This window comes from Myxocyprinus asiaticus, chromosome 2 (genome assembly GCF_019703515.2).
Source record: "Myxocyprinus asiaticus isolate MX2 ecotype Aquarium Trade chromosome 2, UBuf_Myxa_2, whole genome shotgun sequence".
NCBI lineage: Eukaryota > Metazoa > Chordata > Actinopteri > Cypriniformes > Catostomidae > Myxocyprinus > Myxocyprinus asiaticus.
The window spans coordinates 19806471-19825412 of NC_059345.1; the positions used below are offsets into that span (position 1 = coordinate 19806471).

The 18942-nt window shown below is 37.4% G+C and overlaps 1 protein-coding gene across 1 annotated transcript; it reads right to left on the reverse strand.

Moving 5' to 3' along the window:
* Positions 1–26: 26 nt before the first annotated feature.
* On the reverse strand, positions 27–14613 carry man2b2 (mannosidase, alpha, class 2B, member 2). The gene is made up of 19 exons (XM_051652209.1): positions 14415–14613; positions 14172–14318; positions 13977–14082; positions 12041–12213; positions 11761–11876; positions 11360–11537; positions 9010–9208; positions 8698–8888; positions 7947–8136; positions 7417–7553; positions 5455–5732; positions 5159–5350; positions 3060–3303; positions 2848–2958; positions 1849–2041; positions 1565–1711; positions 732–844; positions 491–611; positions 27–341 (listed from the first exon to the last, which is right to left on the reverse strand). The coding sequence occupies exons 1-19, from the start codon at positions 14541–14543 to the stop codon at positions 250–252; spliced, it is 3057 nt and encodes a 1018-aa protein (XP_051508169.1). The 5' UTR covers positions 14544–14613; the 3' UTR covers positions 27–249.
* Between the last annotated feature and the right edge of the window lie 4329 nt (positions 14614–18942).

Sequence of the window (18942 nt, forward strand, 5' to 3'; positions counted from 1 at the left end):
GATGTTACTAGGTGAGCAAAATCCACTGCAGTCTACATAAATTCTTTATTTAAATTTATAAGAAAAAGCAAGAGCAAATTTTAAAATCAACATGTTTAACGTGAAAGAGAATTGCAACAACCATGCAGGAAATTTAGATACAGCAAACCAGAAATGTTTCATGTGATTCAATTATTCCAATTGTACATGCCTTAAAAAAGTTCGAAATAATCTTAGAAAAGAATCTTCACAGAAGATATCTTTTGGTTTCTATTTAAAGTGAATAAAGAATGTTCTGATTTCCTTCGGGGAGATGGTCACATTGAAGTCTTTTGTAATGCCACAGAAAGATTCCGTTTCCTCTGTGTTCATTCAAAACAAAAACAAATTAATGAGATTACTACTAATATCATCACATCTATTAATTTGTATTTTGATTTCTTGTCAGATCAAGCACTGATGTTATCAATCAAAATGTCTGCTGTTAAAGGAGAACAGGACCAAATCTCACCTGTTTTTTGAGGACTTTCAGTTGTATTCCAGCTCCATCTCTGGAGGTCTGATATATTCCATGTTCCAGTGAGAGAACGCTCCAGAACTTCAGTCACTTCTCCTATGCCCCACATTACTTCCTGTTGATGAATCAGTGCATGGACTCACTGTTAATGGCAATGTTTAAGAGTAAAATACAGATTTGCCAATCATTTTCTATACCCTAAAACACCAAAAATGAATGGATTTCATAGATGTACCTTCAGGTTAATAGTGGTGGGTTTTGACAGGACTGGGTCTTCTCCTTCCTCATACAGGTGTGTGATCCTCAACAGAATACGGTCAAAGTCTATCTCTGACTTTCTCTCTTTACCTTGAAATAAAATGGATATCCTTTGAATATAGTTTCTGGATTTAAAGGTGCTGTAAGCAACTTTCTCCTGCAGAACACAAATGAAGATTTTTAGAAGAATATCTCAGATCTGTAGGTCCATACAATGCAAGTCAATGGTGACCAGAACTTTGAAGCTCTAAAAAACATAAAGGAATAATAAAAGTATTCCATATGACTCCAGTGGTTTAATCAATGTCTTCTGAAGCGATCTAATTGATTTTGGGTGAGAACAGACCAAAATGTAACTCATTTTTTACTGTACATCTTGCCATTACAGTCTCTAAGCTTGACGCAGAGTGCTTGGAAATGTAATCAAGCTTGAATTCATGATTGCCAAGGAAACTGATGATGTCAAGATTTAAAGTGAAAAAGGAGTTGGTATGTTCTTACCCAAAACCGATTGGATTGCTTCAGAAGACATGGATTAAACCACTGGAGTCATATGGATTACTTTTTTGCTGCCTTTATGTGCATTTTGGAGATTCAATGTTCTGGTCACCATTCACTTGCACTGTATGGATTTACATAGCTGGGATATTTTTCTAAAAATCTTTGTTTGTGATCTGCAGAAGAAAGTTGTACACATATGGGATGGCATGAGGGTGAGTATATTATAAGAGAATTTTCATTTTTGGGTGAACTATTCCTTTAAAGGCCAGTGCTAGCTCACTGGATGTTGTCAGGAGAATTGTGGCCTACCTGAGATGAGATTGTGTAGGTGCTGAGTGTGATTGGGACTGTAGTTCCAGCCAGGTATGCTGAGGGTCTGTAGGTGGAGGTTCTGGGGCAGCACCACAGGTTGAATAGAGGGCCCACTAAATTTCTCACCCTTTTTCCATGGCTTTTCTTTGTAAGGTAAAAATAGAGTTGTTGTTGTTGTTGCTCAGTACAGTACACTTTGTTTAAAAATTAAGGGCATCTTTTCTAACCCAGCCAAAGGTAAGAGCCTAAGCCACATTTACAAACATTTTCTGCAAACTCACGAGGTTTGTCAATGGGCATAACCACTGGTCTGTGCTGCAGCTCTAGTGCCTCCTGTTGGTAAATGGATGATATTGCAGCGGTGGAGCCCAGCATCAACCAGAGAACAGGCCGCACCACAGAGGAGTCATTCAGGGTCAGATTATAATCCAAATTCCACTCCAGGTTGTTCCAAAGCCGCCTATGAAGCATCACCTCGTAGCGATAACACACAAAGAATGCTATGACTGCCGCAACAAGTGCATAACAAATGTATGGAACAAAATAATTAATGATTATGATAAGACAATAGTATTAGGCCTTATATATATATATATATATATATATATAACACACACACACACACACACACACACACACACACACACACACACACACACACACACACACACACACACACTCTCTACTGGTCAAAACTTTTGAAACACTTGACTGAAATGTTTCTCATGATCTTAAAAATCTTTTGATCTGAAGGCGTATGCTTAAATGTTTGAAATTAGTTTTGTAGACAAAAATATAATTGTGCCACCATATTAATTTATTTCATTATAAATCTAAAATGTAATAATAAAAAAAAAAGTTTTTGAAATTGATGACTTGGACCAAATAATAAAGAAAAGCAGCCAATAAGTGCCCAACATAGATGGGAACTCCTTCAATACTGTTTAAAAAGCATCCCAGGGTGATACCTCAAGACGCTGGTTGAGAAAATGTCAAGAGTACATGTCTGCATATTCTAGGCAAAGGGTGACTACTTTGAAGATGCTAAAATATAACACACTTTTGATTTATTTTGGATTTTGTTTAGTCGCAACATAATTCCCATAGTTCCATTTATGTTATTCCATAGTTTTGATGACTTTACTATTATTATAAAATGTGAAGAAAAAAAAATTATAATAAAGAATGAGTGTTTCAAAACTTTTGACCAGTAGTGTGTGTATATATATATGTACTATGTGTTTGTGCGTGTGTAACAGAGCAATATTTTGAGCCCTCACTTCCAGTTGACCCTGGTTCAGACTGGCCACTCCATGTGCTCTCTCACTGAGAAACATGACTCTGCTGGAATCATCTTCTATGTAGGCCGCTCGCACCATTGGGTAGTAATTCTGTGCACATATACACACGAGAGATACATATAAGCATGTATACATCTTTATATCCCACAAATTTGTATGACTAATGAATCTTAATTGCAGAGCATCCTTACACGAGCGACTGTGTTATTGACAAACGTCTTGTGTGTCCTTTTCATCATCTGGTAGCCATTGTTGTCTGTAAACAGTGTTCTGTTATTTTGCAGACTGGTGCAGGTTCTGAACACAGTTTCTCTGTTCACCACTAGGGGGCCCACCATATAGCTCTGCTCCAGTCTGTGGCACGGCAGTCTACTTTGAAACCCAACAGGCACTCTGGTGACCACAGAGTAAGTGTGATTTTTATCTTCCTCCTCCCTGCAGAGACAGCATTCACATTTAAGCATTGAAAACGAAGGCAACAATTACTATCTAGACTAGATTTGTATTTTCTGAAAATGTGAGTCTTTTTTTAAGCACAAAACTCAAAGTATAAAGCCCAAAGTATACTTTGGTTAGATGCGAACGCTATGGTAGTTAGGTCTCAGCAGAGTGCTCGAGCACTGAACATGTGCGGCCCAATTTTTCTAACCAAGATGTGCATGTGCCTGGAATTATTTGCAATAATTAGTGGGTCCACAAGGTGGCAACACTCACAATTGAGCTGTGCTTTCACAAAGAACAAGAAGTCAATGTAAATGCCAGTGAACAACAGGAGACAAAGGTGGAAAAAACAACAATGGATGCTTTAAAGGAATATCTGAGGTTCAATAGTCATGTAATTTTTATTTGTATAGTGCATTTCACAACACACATCATTTCAAAGCAGCTTTACAGAAACTCATGCTTTAACAGAAAATTAAACTGTAATATCTATAAAGTCTTAAAGAGTGATTATTGTGTAGTTTGATTAACTATGATAGTCAATTGTGTATATAAATTAAATAATAATTGTATTTTTAACCCCAGTGAGCAAGCCGAAGGTGACTGTGTGGCAAGGAACACAAAACTCCATAAGATGTTGGTTAATGGAGAAATATAACCTTGGGAGAAACCAGGCTCACTGTGGGGGCCAGTTCCCCTCTGGCTAACATCATGAATATAATGCCAATATTACTTTTTTATGTGCAGTGCAAGTCATGGTTTCAAATTATTAAACTAAGTAAGTGTTAAGGGTCAGTGTTTAAACAAAGATTTTGTATGAACTGTAAGATTAATGACTAATGTCTTTGAAGTTCATCCTGGATTAACTGCAGAAGTTCACATAGATGCATTGTCTTTTCTTAGTTGGCTGATGAAGGGTTTTGTTAGTCTGTGTATTCCATTTCAAGAGTGTAGTCCATCAATAAATAAAGGTGATGCAAGCAGAGATCAATGAGGTGCATCGCAGCCCAACCGGCAGGTCGTTTTGGCGAGTTGAGCTCAATCGACAGCATTTGTGGCATTTGATTTCCACAAAAAATTATTTTGACTCGTCCCTCCTTTTCTTTGCAGGGTTTAAAGGCAGAAAGGTGAAGCTTATAAGTTTATAAAAATACATTAATTCTTCTGTTTTTGTGTATTATTTGAGTTGTATTAAAAGTTGTTTAAATCATTGTTTTTACGGATGTTTTAGGGCTTTAGGGTTTACGTCGTTACACTGTCATGGCAACTAAGTTGTAAAATTGGATTTAACTTTACATAGAAAAGGTTACTTTTATAGCCACAAGACTAAACATACTGGTTATGTCTTGTGGCTATACTTTTGATACAGTGAGTATTTTAATGTTTACAGATTATCCCATTTCACTTCCACTGTAAGTGCCTCACTGTAACCCAGATTTTTCCTTTTTGTTTTTTTTTTTTTTATGAAAAAGAGGGACAAGTCAAAATTATTTTTGTGGTAATCAATATCATGCCACAAAGGCTATTGATAGAGCTTAACTTTTTCCTTTAAAATTAGGGTAAATCGGTTACTACACCATATACAAGATTACCGCCATCTTGCAGTAAAACTCACACAAATCTTGCATATAATGGTGTATGTCCCTTTCTCATAACAATATTGTGGGCTTCTTGTATTTACATTTACTATTTGGATTTTTGTGGCCTACAAACCTAAAAACAGTTTTTTGGACTTCTTAAAAGTCACGGCGAGCTCCTTACAACTTTTTATCCTTGGTAAAAGAGACATATGACATGATACATGAATTCAGAATATAAAGGAAATTGTAGGATTTCATGATTCTTTTACCTGTAGAAATACTGTCGGATCTCGTAGACTACTTTCCCCGGCACAATCTCCATGGCCACAGATTTGTAGGCAGGAATAGCCGATCCATTGGCAGTAAAGATGTAGTTGTCTGAGATTGGCCCAGAATGAATATCTCCATTGGCCTCATATTCCCAGAAATCCTGCTGCACTCGAATTCTCCTCTTTTCAATCCTACAATAAAAATACTCAGTCAAAAATTCAATTTTAAATGCAAATTCACCCCATTGGACACACTGAGTTTCTGAACCTGTGGAGATGTTTAAAGGAGAGCTTACCGATCTGTGATGCTGTGCAGAAGATTTGTCTCTTGGTCAAACATCAGTTTGTAGCACTCATTCAGCACTGGTAACAACTTTTTACATGTCCTCTTCCACTGGCTCACATTCTTCCTCTTAAATTTCACTACTCTGGCCACATGGGTTGCCTCACAGGCAGATGCAGTTTCACAGTGGGATTGTGGGAACTGTACAACATACTTCCTGTACTGAAGTCCACCCAGTTCAACAATGAAGAACAGATCGTATTCAGAGGAGGACTCCATAGATTGCTGGATCTGCAACAGATGTTGTTGTTTATTAGTCGAAACAATTGACCAATAGACTGCATGATAGTAGCAATGAATGGGGTAAACAAAAAGAATTTGATAGCCAAGTAATGAAAAGCTGAACTCTGAAAAGACTGAACTAACATAGCAGCACATACATACTGAGTGTGTATACATAACAGTGTGTGCATATATACAGTATATTATCTACTGTACTATATTTAACAGTATTAACATTTTTAATCAAATTAATTACATTGAATTTATCGCAATAAATAGCATATTTAAATATTTGCTGAGAAAGCAAAATAATAATAATGATTATTGAATAATAATAAAAAATTATAGTAATAGTATAATAATAGTAAAAAAGTATTAAATAATTATAAAAAGTTATATTTTATAAAAATAATAATTCAGATAATTAAAATGCATTTGATTATTGTGGCATACAATTTAAGCATTGATAAGACAATACAAAAAGTGGCTTTAGAATGTAAATTATTGTTTATTGCCATATTATCAGCATATCATTAACCTACAGTCCACAGCAATCCATTTTTAATTGAATTCGTCAATCTGTCCAAGATTATTATAAGGGCTTTTCAAGGACGCATCAATGTACACCTGCAGAATGTTTTGGAGAGTCTCACTTTGGTTGTGTCGCATCATAAACAGCATTTTAAGTCGTTAAGTTAAACGTAGTTTGAAACTAAGAAAAAAGTCTCGAGATTATTCGAGTGGAATTATGCTCCATCCAGCTGTGTTTGAATGCAAGAGCATTATCTTGTCCTGTCCCTAAGCATAGTCGTGTCTAGAAGGTAACACCCCGGTTACCTAAAGTCTTGCGAGAGCCGAATGCAACATTCAAACACTGTGTTTACTTTGTTTATTTGGAGTCCAAAGAAACTCTACACCTACCCCTACCCCTAAACCTAACTCTAACCTAAATCCTACCACTATAACTAAACCTAACCTTATGAACAGCGAATGAAACTCTCACGAGACTTAAGGCCAAAGTATACTTTGTGCGTCCGCATTGCTGATCGCTCCACGCACAGTATGCGTGATGCAAATTTCGTCATCAGCACAGCCGCGCGGCTTGACCTTGACCTTGACCTTAAAGGCCCAGGTATACTTTGTTTTTGCGCATTCCGGATCGCATCGCGCCTGGCTGACCACGTTGCCTTTGTGAGTATACCTTTCTGACCGCGAGCGAACACGAAAGCATTCGACTGCTTTGTGATACTTTTTTAGTACAGACAATGGCCTGCGCATGCACAAACAACTCACACAGCCGAGGGCCGCGTGCACGAGGCAGCGCACGGTCAAGCCACGTGGCTGTACTGATGACGATATTTGCATCACGCATACTGTGCGCAGAGCGATCAGCAATGCAGACACGCAAAGTATACTTTGACCGTTAGGCTGCCAGGGTGTTACCTTCTAGACATGCCGCTAGGCAAGCCCGAGTTTGATTTGTTCTCTGTACAGCTATGCGTTGCCTATACAGCTGATGTTTTCTCACTGCCCCCTGCTGAAAACAGGTGGTACTTCATGCATAATTTGCTCTGATAGAAGGAATATTCCAAATTGTTTTTGTTTTTTAACACGTTATTTTTTATAGAATTAATCGCACTGAATTAACATGTTAAATTGACAGCCCTACTGAAAACAAATGATGGTGTGGTACCTGAGCAGGTACTGCCTTTCCATCATCATCGAGCACAACTGCCATAGCATATGGCACAGATACATTAATATATGTTGAAACGTTCCAGGCAAGTGGGTTGTACACAATGATATGCTGTTCAAGAACCTTTCCTAAGTCTGAAACAAAACAAACATTTATTATTACAATGAACACTGTATTAGACAATATAATCTTTGATTAACCAAACGAATTACTTATCTAGTTCTGGCAAACAGCTAAACAATTAAAATACAATAAGGTTTTACAATTAGGGTAATTGTTAGCAGGTTTCAAAAGATAGGAATAGAAAAATAATGTGTTTGCAGTTATATATAACGTATTTGCAGTTTAATCAAGGTATATTTTAAAAATATGTGTTTGTTTTTAATGTAGCCAGAGAGGCTGCAATTATATGTGTGTTTGGGTGACCACTGCTCAGCTGTGAGGAAAGGATACATTATATGGATATATACAGAAAACCTAGATTCTTGTCATTTTGAAAATCTATGTACAGAAATCTAAATACTTACCCATATTCTCAGAGGTGGGTCTGGTTTGGGGTGGGTGATGGATGTCATCAGAAGATTTTAGGGACTGTGGAAGCAAGAAAATAGCTGCCAATAGTTCCTCAGCTCCCATCATGGCTTGTATGAGATGTTGCATGTACATGTCAGCCACTTTGGGTGATTCTGTCCCTGTGATGCCGTCATGATGCTGAACCTGGTACAGGTCAGACCAGATAATAACCAGTCAACCACAAAATATCAAATAACAACAAAGAAGACAATCTGAGTTTTTGGCCTTCAGGAGAGGTAATACAGTTTTTGTAGTAAAGTTGCAATTGTAATTTTAATTCACTGGATTAAACTGTAGATAAGCACAGTTGTAGAAATTTTGACAGACCGATAGCTGATAATTACTTACATTATGGCTGATTACCCATATTGTTTTGATGGTTGTTTTAAAAGTGTTCTAAATGCTGCTTCAAATTTAATCAGACATCATAACATTTTAATGTTTGATAGAATAACAGAAAAGTACTTTTGTAACCTCGCATAGAAAAAAGGAATATATTGTTTTAATTTAAAAAAATAAACCATGATATTATCTGCTTCCAACATCAGTCAAATTTGACCGATACTGCTAATTAAAAAAAACAAAACTGAAACCAATAGTCGCCAATATATTGTTAATCCCTAGTAAACTGCAAATGCCACGCAGCCTAAATTTGTGTAACATTCGCTCCAGCCCAATAAATCAGATCACTTAAAAATCAGGCACCTCTGAGACAGCCCAACGTAGGGCCTTGAGTTTGTCTAGAGCCCACTCTCTCTGAACTGGTCCATCTGGGTATGTGATGCGGTATCTGGTGAAGAGAGACTCTGCTGCATACAGGAGAGAACTTGCTCTTCTTGCTACTCCTTTCAGAACATTCCTGGAAGCATAGAAGCCTGTCCATGCCTGAAAGTGTTCTTGAAAACAAGGGTTTAAAACAATTCAGGTCAATTCTGTAATCATGAAACTGCTAGAAATTTATTTTACCAGGTGTGTGGATTTTAAAAGCAGAATATATATAGAATAAAAATGTATAACCTGTTGAGTAAGGGAGAAAGTCTTGGCTTCCTCTAACATCCCAGGACATATTTGTCCAGTGCACTGCTTGGAAGTAATCCTTTAGCGTGGCATACTCAACTGTCACTCCATACTTGTCACTATGTGTATTAATATACTTCATCAACACATCCATATTTATGAATTGCACAGAAGCATTATAGAACTGCTTGTCACAACCCTGTAAATACAAGAAAGCCTTATTAATATTTTATATGAATGAGTATAATATATACAGGTGCATCTCAATAAATTAGAATGTCATGGAAAAGTTCATTTATTTCAGTAATTCAACTCAAATTGTGAAACTCGTGTATTAAATAAATTCAATGCACACAGACTAAAGTAGTTTAAGTCTTTGGTTCTTTTAACTGTGATGATTTTGCTCACATTTAACAAAAACCCACCAATTCACTATCTCAAAAAATTAGAATACATCATAAGACCAATAAAAAAACATTTTTAGTGAATTGTTGGCCTTCTGGAAAGTATGTTCATTTACTGTATATGTACTCAATACTTTGTAGGGGCTCCTTTTGCTTTAATTACTGCCTCAATTCGGCGTGGCATGGAGGTGATCAGTTTGTGGCACTGCTGAGGTGGTATGGAAGCCCAGGTTTCTTTGACAGTGGCCTTCAGCTCATCTGCATTTTTTGGTCTCTTGTTTCTCATTTTCCTCTTGACAATACCCCATAGATTCTCTATGGGGTTCAGGTCTGGTGAGTTTGCTGGCCAGTCAAGCACACCAACACCATGGTCATTTAACCAACTTTTGGTGCTTTTGGCAGTGTGGGCAGGTGCCAAATCCTGCTGGAAAATGAAATCAGCATCTTTAAAAAGCTGGTCAGCAGAAGGAAGCATGAAGTGCTCCACAATTTCTTGGTAAACGGGTGCAGTGACTTTGGTTTTCAAAAAACACAATGGACCAACACCAGCAGATGACATTGCACCCCAAATCATCACAGACTGTGGAAACTTAACACTGGACTTCAAGCAACTTGGGCTATGAGCTTCTCCACCCTTCCTCCAGACTCTAGGACCTTGGTTTCCAAATGAAATACAAAACTTGCTCTCATCTGAAAAGAGGACTTTGGACCACTGGGCAACAGTCCAGTTTTTCTTCTCCTTAGCCCAGGTAAGATGCCTCTGACATTGTCTGTGGTTCAGGAGTGGCTTAACAAGAGGAATACGACAACTGTAGCCAAATTCCTTGACATGTCTGTGTGTGGTTGATGCCTTGACCCCAGCCTCAGTCCATTCCTTATGAAGTTCACCCAAATTCTTGAATCGATTTTGCTTGACAATCCTCATATGGCTGCGGTTCTCTCGCTTGGTTGTGCATCTTTTTCTTCCACACTTTTTCCTTCCACTCAACTTTCTGTTTACATGCTTGGATACAGCACTCTGTGAACAGCCAGCTTCTTTGGCAATGAATGTTTGTGGCTTACCCTCCTTGTGAAGGGTGTCAATGATTGTCTTCTGGACAACTGTCAGATCAGCAGTCTTCCCCATGATTGTGTAGCCTAGTGAACCAAACTGAGAGACCATTTTGAAGGCTCAGGAAACCTTTGCAGGTGTTTTGAGTTGATTAGCTGATTGGCATGTCACCATATTCTAATTTTTTGAGATAGTGAATTGGTGGGTTTTTGTTAAATGTGAGCCAAAATCATCACAATTAAAAGAACCAAAGACTTAAACTACTTCAGTCTGTGTGCATTGAATTTATTTAATACACGAGTTTCACAATTTGAGTTGAATTACGGAAATAAATGAACTTTTCCACGACATTCTAATTTATTGAGATGCACCTGTACACTCACTGAGTACTTTATAATACAAAAACACCTGTACACCAATTTATTAATGTGATTATCCAATCAGCCAATAATCTCAGTGATTTCGACTGTGGCATGATTGTTGGTACCAGACGGGCTGGTTTGAGTATTTCTGTTACTGCTGATCTCCTGGGATTTTCACGCACAACAGTTTAAAGTTTACTCAGATTGGTGCCAAAAACAAAAAACATCCAGTGAGCGGCAGTTCTGCGGACGGAAACACCTTTTTGATGAGAGAGGTCAACAGAGAATGGCCAGACTCGTTTGAGCTCACAGAAAGGCTACGGTAACCTAGATAACCACTCTGTACAATTGTAGTGAGCAGGAGAGCATCTCAGAATGCACAACATGTCGAACCTTGAGGCATATGGGCTACAACAGCAGAAGACCACATCGGGCACTTTATTAGGACCATTGTGTTCCTAATAAAGTGCTCAGTGAGTGTATAAAAGAAACCATGTATTCATTTGCTTGCACTATCATGAAACTGAACTGACCCAAGGCCACAGAACATGACTGGTTTTAAACCACTGGGCCCTCTGTTTAATGTTGTCCACCATGGTTTGTGCATAAGGTTCCACGGTTTCCTTGGTCACAGGCAGACTCATGTTGGGGTATATGCCATCTTTAGGTGGGTCAGGAAACAAGGCAACACCATTCCAGTAAAACCCAGATCTGAATAAAACCACCATCAATATTATCAGCAACGCAGACTCTTTTATCTCTGCATGCTCTTTAGATATTTTTAAATAGAACAAGACAGTTTTAAAATCATAGGAACATAATTAAAAACAAAGCTTTGTACAGGTGAAGTCAAAATAGAGGTATGATATTTCAGGTATGAACAATACTAGGTAACTTTGTTATCTTAAATAAAAGAAGGCATATGGAAAGTCACCTGTTTGAGAAAGGAAGGTGAGATGGAGTGCAGTAGCTGAACTGGTCCATGGTGTGTGTGAATATCTCTTGTTTTTCCATTAAGGAAGGAGAACCTCTCCACACAAACTGTAACCTCTATAAATGCAATCCAGTTACAATAACATTGACCAAAAGAGCAGTATTCTCTCTAAAAATGAAATATTCACAGCTGCATTCATACATGAAATAACAAAAATATGTACACCTTTCACAGATAAAGTCTTTACTATATACACAAACAAATGTCGTGAAAGAACAACCTTCTTTTTCTGCATGTCAGCTTTTAGGTCGTAGTCGATGCGAGAGATGAGATGAGCGTCAAACCCAGCCAGGGCAAAGAGGATGGGAGTGGTGGCTGAAGCACCAAACGGGTCAACATGCCATGAGAAACGTGGTCGAACACCAAAAGTCTCATACAAAAAGCCATGACCCTCTAAAAGACAGAAAGAATATTGCTGGTCACAGGTTAAGGGTTATGGTTATACTTAGTACTACATGTATGTGTAAATCACTCAGTAGGACAATAGCATCACGTCTGATACAATAAATGTACATTTAGTGTTGGGGAGTAACAGAATACATGTAATGGGATTACGTATTTAAAATATAAAATATTATAAGAAGAAGAAAGCCTTTATTATTGTCACACATTATACATTTTCATATATACAGTGAAATTTCTTTGTTTTCACATATCCCAGCTAAGCTGGGGTCAGAGTGCAGGGTCAGCCATGATGTGGTGCCCCTGGAGCAGATAGGGTCAAGGGCCTTGCTCAAGGGCCCAACAGTGGCATCTTGGCAGTGTTGGGGCTTGAACCCCCGACCTTCTGGTCAGTAACTGCTGAGCCACCACTGCCCCAAATATTTGTATTTTATGTATTTCACTACAGTTACTATTTAAATCATTGGTAATCAGAGATGACACTGGAGATTACTTTGCATTTTATTGTAATTTGTTTAATATTTAGTCTATTCAGTTGGAAAACATTTATACATATAAATGATGCGATCCGAGGAGCATTCGGACAGCAGTGAAACACTTTCTTATGATGTGTTACATTCATACGAGCAGACAGAGGGCACTCTCACACTGTTGTGAGAGAAAAAGTGGATATGACGTCATTGAGGAGCTTTCCATAGAGCTGTTCAGGTTGTAGTCCTAAAAAAGAATTCGCCAAGGGTTCCCTCTGGATTTTCCTATGGGGTTTTATAAAGGGGTTTTTCAACTTATGTGAGTAAATAAGGTCTGTGGTTAACATTACTTGACGAAACGTGGACATTTTATTCTACAACTTAAATTACACACAGTCATACCTCAAGTGTAAATTTTGAAGCCTTATTGAATTGCATACTTTTTTTTTTTAATTCACGTTTGAGGTATGACTGTGTGAACTTTGTGTTGCAGAACAAAACGTCCACATATCAAGTAATGTTTACCACAGACCTTATTTTACTCATATAAAAACACATAGGACAATCCCGAGGGAACCCATTGGCGAATTAGCCTTCCGGGTTCGCCTACAAATTTACGTCTCGGCTGAACAGCTCTGTTGGGAGCAGAGACAATTAATTTCATACACGATCAGAAAAACATGTCGTTGTGTACCCTCTGTGGGGTTTTCAAGCAAGTTTGGAGCAGCAGAAATAGTTAACCTTGTGTAAATTGTCATGTGAACATTTAGCTTAATGCTAAGCTAAAATGCTATTTCAAGCCCTTGCACCTGTTATCAGGCACAATTATATTTTATTCTATCAAGAAAATCCACGTTAGATCACAATTTTTTTTCAAGTATGAAAAATCGTATTCTTGATGATAATTTTTTATTTTATTTATTGTTTTCCTGTAAAAATATCAAAGAATCCTTAAAACAATATCCATTAACTTGCATAAGAAACAATGCATAAGATATTTAGGCTTTTTTACGCACATTTATTTTTAATGTGTATTTTGTCTTCTTGTACTGGCAATTTTTTTTCACTTGATATTAACTTTTTTATAGTCAAAACAAGTGAAGCAATCTGTGCTAAATAAGTAATCCAAAGTATTTAGAATAAATTATTGACCTAATCTAAAGGTATACATTTTACAGCATGTACTCTGTAGTGAAATACATTTGAAAAGTAACCCTCCCAACTCTCTGTGTACCATAGTACCATCACAGTTTCATCAGTAAAGAGATTGTCAGACTCACACACCTGTGAGTTGCAGAATGGCATCATCTACATCTGTCACTGCCTCATCATGCATCACCTGACCCCCGATTATAAACTCCAGACGACCATCCTGCAGCAGCTGTCTCACCTCACATTTAACAATAATATTCCATTTAACCACATCGTCTAATACAGAAAACTACTAAACCACCAAATGAGGCACCTGTCAGTGCTTACCTGTTTCTTGTGCCAATCTGATGCCACATTCGCCCACCAGAGGCGAAAGAACTCCTGTTCAACCGCGATGAATTTGCGGCTTTTGACTCGTGACAGCTCTTCTACTACGCTGCTGTACACATTGCTGGCGTACGCATGCATACTCTCCTACAACAGTCAACAGAAAAGTTAGACACCTCTTACTGACAGCTCCACTAGCGGAAATATTGAAGTCTAAATGTATGTTGTAAATTAAAGCTTTACCTGCACTGTGTACACCCAACCAACATCCATGTGACTGTGAGGAATGACAAAAGCTTGAATCCTCTCAACAGCATCATTTTCAGAGACTGTCATAAGTAGTAAACAGAGATAGAAAGATAAAAACATCATCGCCACTACAGGATCACCGGAACATTATAACCTGCACTTCAAGAAAGTCTCATGACTGAGAGCCTATCTGCGCATGCGCACTTTTACTTCCCATAACATTTCTCTTCTTCTTCGAAATCACAAAGTACTTTTCGCTGCAGACTGAAGCGCATAGAGGTGGCCAACTCCAGTCCTGGAGAGCCACTTGACCTGCCTGAACAAACTAATAAATTTCTCTTGGATAACTTAAAAATATTAAGACCAGGTGTGTTTGAGTAGGGTTGGAGCTAAACTCTGCAGGACAGTGGCTCTTCAGGACCGGAGTTGGCCACCCCTATATACCATGCGTATTGGATTTTAGTGATGTAGTGGATGTTTTAATGCGCATGAATATTCACATTTTAATGTTTTGTTTTATTACTGTAGCGTACTTAACGGTCATTAATATAGTATATATTCATATAACACACACACACACACACACACACACACATACATACATACATACACACACACACACGTTGGTGCAGCTATCCTTATGAGGACTCTCCATAGACAATGATTTTTATACTATATGAACTATAGATTCTATCCCCTACCCCTACCCCTAAACCTAACCCTCACAAAAAACTTTCTGCATTTTTACATTTTCAAAAAAAAAAAAAAAAAAAAAAAAGAAAACATTGTTTAGTATATGTTTTTTTAAGCGATTTGAACTATGGAGACACTAGAAATGTCCTCATAAACCACATTTATAGCATAATACTATTGTAATTACCAGTTTGTAATAAAAAAAAAAGTCCTAATAAACCACTTGTACGGACACACACACACACACACACACACACACACACACACACACACACACACACACACACACACACATTTATAGAATCAGAATCGGCTTTATTGCCAAGTATGCTCACACACACACAAGGAAACTGTCATGGTGACAGGAGCTTCCAGGGCAAAGAGAATCCAACCATATATACATACATACAAACATATACATTTACACCTACATATAGTGACATAAAAATAAATTAACAAAAATAGGATGTAACAGATAAATAAAAAGATAAATATACAACAGAGCAATAATTTTGTTCAAATATTTTATATACAGATTTGCAGGTGAGGTAATGTAATGAGGAATAGGTAGGATATGATAAAAAATACAGGTGCATCTCAATAAATTAGAATGTCGTGGAAAAGTTCATTTATTTCAGTAATTCAACTCAAATTGTGAAACTTGTGTATTAAATAAATTCAATGCACACAGACTGAAGTAGTTTAAGTCTTTGGTTCTTTTAAGTGTGATGATTTTGGCTCACATTTAACAAAAACCCACCAATTCACTATCTCAAAAAATTAGAATATGGTGACATGCCAATCAGCTAATCAACTCAAAACACCTGCAAAGGTTTCCTGAGCCTTCAAAATGGTCTCTCAGTTTGGTTCACTAGGCTACACAATCATGGGGAAGACTGCTGATCTGACAGTTGTCCAGAAGGCAATCATTGACACCCTTCACAAGGAGGGTAAGCCACAAACATTCATTGCCAAAGAAGCTGGCTGTTCACAGAGTGCTGTATCCAAGCATGTTAACAGAAAGTTGAGTGGAAGGAAAAAGTGTGGAAGAAAAAGATGCACAACCAACTGAGAAAACCGCAGCCTTATGAGGATTGTCAAGCAAAATCGATTCAAGAATTTGGATGAACTTCACAAGGAATGGACTGAGGCTGGGGTCAAGGCATCAAGAGCCACCACACACAGACATGTCAAGGAATTTGGCTACAGTTGTCGTATTCCTCTTGTTAAGCCACTCCTGAACCACAGACAACATCAGAGGCATCTTACCTGGGCTAAGGAGAAGAAGAACTGGACTGTTGCCCAGTGGTCCAAAGTCCTCTTTTCAGATGAGAGCAAGTTTTGTATTTCATTTGGAAACCAAGGTCCTAGAGTCTGGAGGAAGGGTGGAGAAGCTCATAGCCCAAGTTGCTTGAAGTCCAGTGTTAAGTTTCCACAGTCTGTGATGATTTGGGGTGCAATGTCATCTGCTGGTGTTGGTCCATTGTGTTTTTTGAAAACCAAAGTCACTGCACCCATTTACCAAGAAATTTTGGAGCACTTCATGCTTCCTTCTGCTGACCAGCTTTTTAAAGATGCTGATTTCATTTTCCAGCAGGATTTGGCACCTGCCCACACTGCCAAAAGCACCAAAAGTTGGTTAAATGACCATGGTGTTGGTGTGCTTGACTGGCCAGCAAACTTACCAGACCTGAACCCCATAGAGAATCTATGGGGTATTGTCAAGAGGAAAATGAGAAACAAGAGACCAAAAAATGCAGATGAGCTGAAGGCCACTGTCAAAGAAACCTGGGCTTCCATACCATCTCAGCAGTGCCACAAACTGATCACCTCCATGCCACGCCGAATTGAGGCAGTAATTAAAGCAAAAGGAGCCCCTACCAAGTATTGAGTACATATACAGTAAATGAACATACTTTCCAGAAGGCCAACAATTCACTAAAAATGTTTTTTTTATTGGTCTTATGATGTATTCTAATTTTTTGAGATAGTGAATTGGTGGGTTTTTGTTAAATGTGAGCCAAAATCATCACAATTAAAAGAACCAAAGACTTAAACTACTTCAGTCTGTGTGCACTGAATTTATTTAATACACGAGTTTCACAATTTGAGTTGAATTACTGAAATAAATGAACTTTTCCACGACATTCTAATTTATTGAGATGCACCTGTATAAATGATATATAGATATAAGTAGGAATGGATGGTTTGAATGTGGCACAAGGTGGTGTTGACAAAAAGGAAAGTATTTGGGGGCAGTTTTAACTGTTCATGAGGTGGATGGCCTGAGGGAAAAACTGTTCCTGTGCCTGACGGTTCTGGTGCTCAGAGCTCTGTAGCACCGGCCAGAGGGCAACAGTTCGAAAAGGATGTGTGCTGGGTGAATGGGGTCAAGAGTGATTTTACCAGCCCTTTTCATCACTCTGGATGTGTACAGTTCTAGCAGCGTGGGTAGGGGAGCACCAAGAATCATCTCAGCAGTCTGAACTATCCTTTGAAGTCTTTTGATGTCTGACTTGGTAGCTGAACCAAACCAGACTGTAATTGAAGTGCAGAGGACAGACTCAATGACGGCAGAGTAGAACTGTATCAGCAGCGCCTGAGGCAGGTTGAACTTCCTCAGCTGGCGAAAGAATATATGTTAATATACAAATACAAATAAATGACCCCATGGCATTTATGTACAGCGGAGATGTTAAAATGAGGAGCACATTATATTGTAGGCCCCTAATTTAAGTATATTGCTTAATTCATGTATTTGTTTTCTGAGGGTGAAGAGGAAAAACAAGGAAAAGTAATTTACGAAATCCATGGTTATTACAATTTTTAAAAGCTAAACCAAACAAATGTCCCAGTGTAATAAAGTAAATATGCTCACTGTAATGCATAAAAACCGAAACATCCACTACCTCACCAAAATCCAATACGCAAGGGATTAGATCCACTACGTCATCGCGCTACAGTCTGCAGGGAGGACTCTCTTGATAGTCGAGACATAACAAAAGTAAAAATGGTTAAAAAAAAAAAAAAGTTAAATTATACACTATGTATTATAGCAGGGTCTTAAATTATTCATTTAAATTAATCAATGAACTTAAATTTTCTTAAAGGATTAACTGTAATTTAGGATATAGTGTTGGATTTTAAGTTTTTATTTATTTTTTATATTCAATTTGGCAATCCGATTTAGTTTTTGTTAGTTTTCTCACTTTGTCTGATAGTTTTAGTTTAGTTTTTGTTTCTCATTGTTTTCTAGTTTCAGTTTATTTCGTTTTTTATTTTAGTTTTATTTTGATATTTTATGGCTGCCAAAATGTAAGCGCTTAAGTTATACGCATTTAGGTTTATGTCTAAAGTCATTCAATTTTTTAGGGCAGTCTTGGTAACCTCTATCTGTGGCATTTTTATATTTAATTGAGGTGGATTGTAAATGTTTCAAACTGTATAATATAATGTGTTTAAAAAAACTAAAAGAAATTCGAGGTATTTTTTTATTATTATTATTATTTTATTTTAGTTTTGAAGTTATGAAAAAGTATTTCAGTTTAGTTTCATTTTTTTCCAGTCATGTCAGTTTTTATTTTTATTTCAGTTAACGAAAATGTTTTCATTTAGTTTTCGTTACGAGAATAACAGTGAACTCCACAATTATTTTTGAAATATAGATTATAATTGTTTTGCTTTAAAGCACTTACATATATGAAAATACAATTTCCCCACATTAAGAATAATATTTAATTAAAAACCGAGTGACCAAATCCGTGAATCTTACGTTCATTCCATATCGTTTTTAAAAAAAAAGAAAAAAAAGAAAAAAAACAGGTTTGTT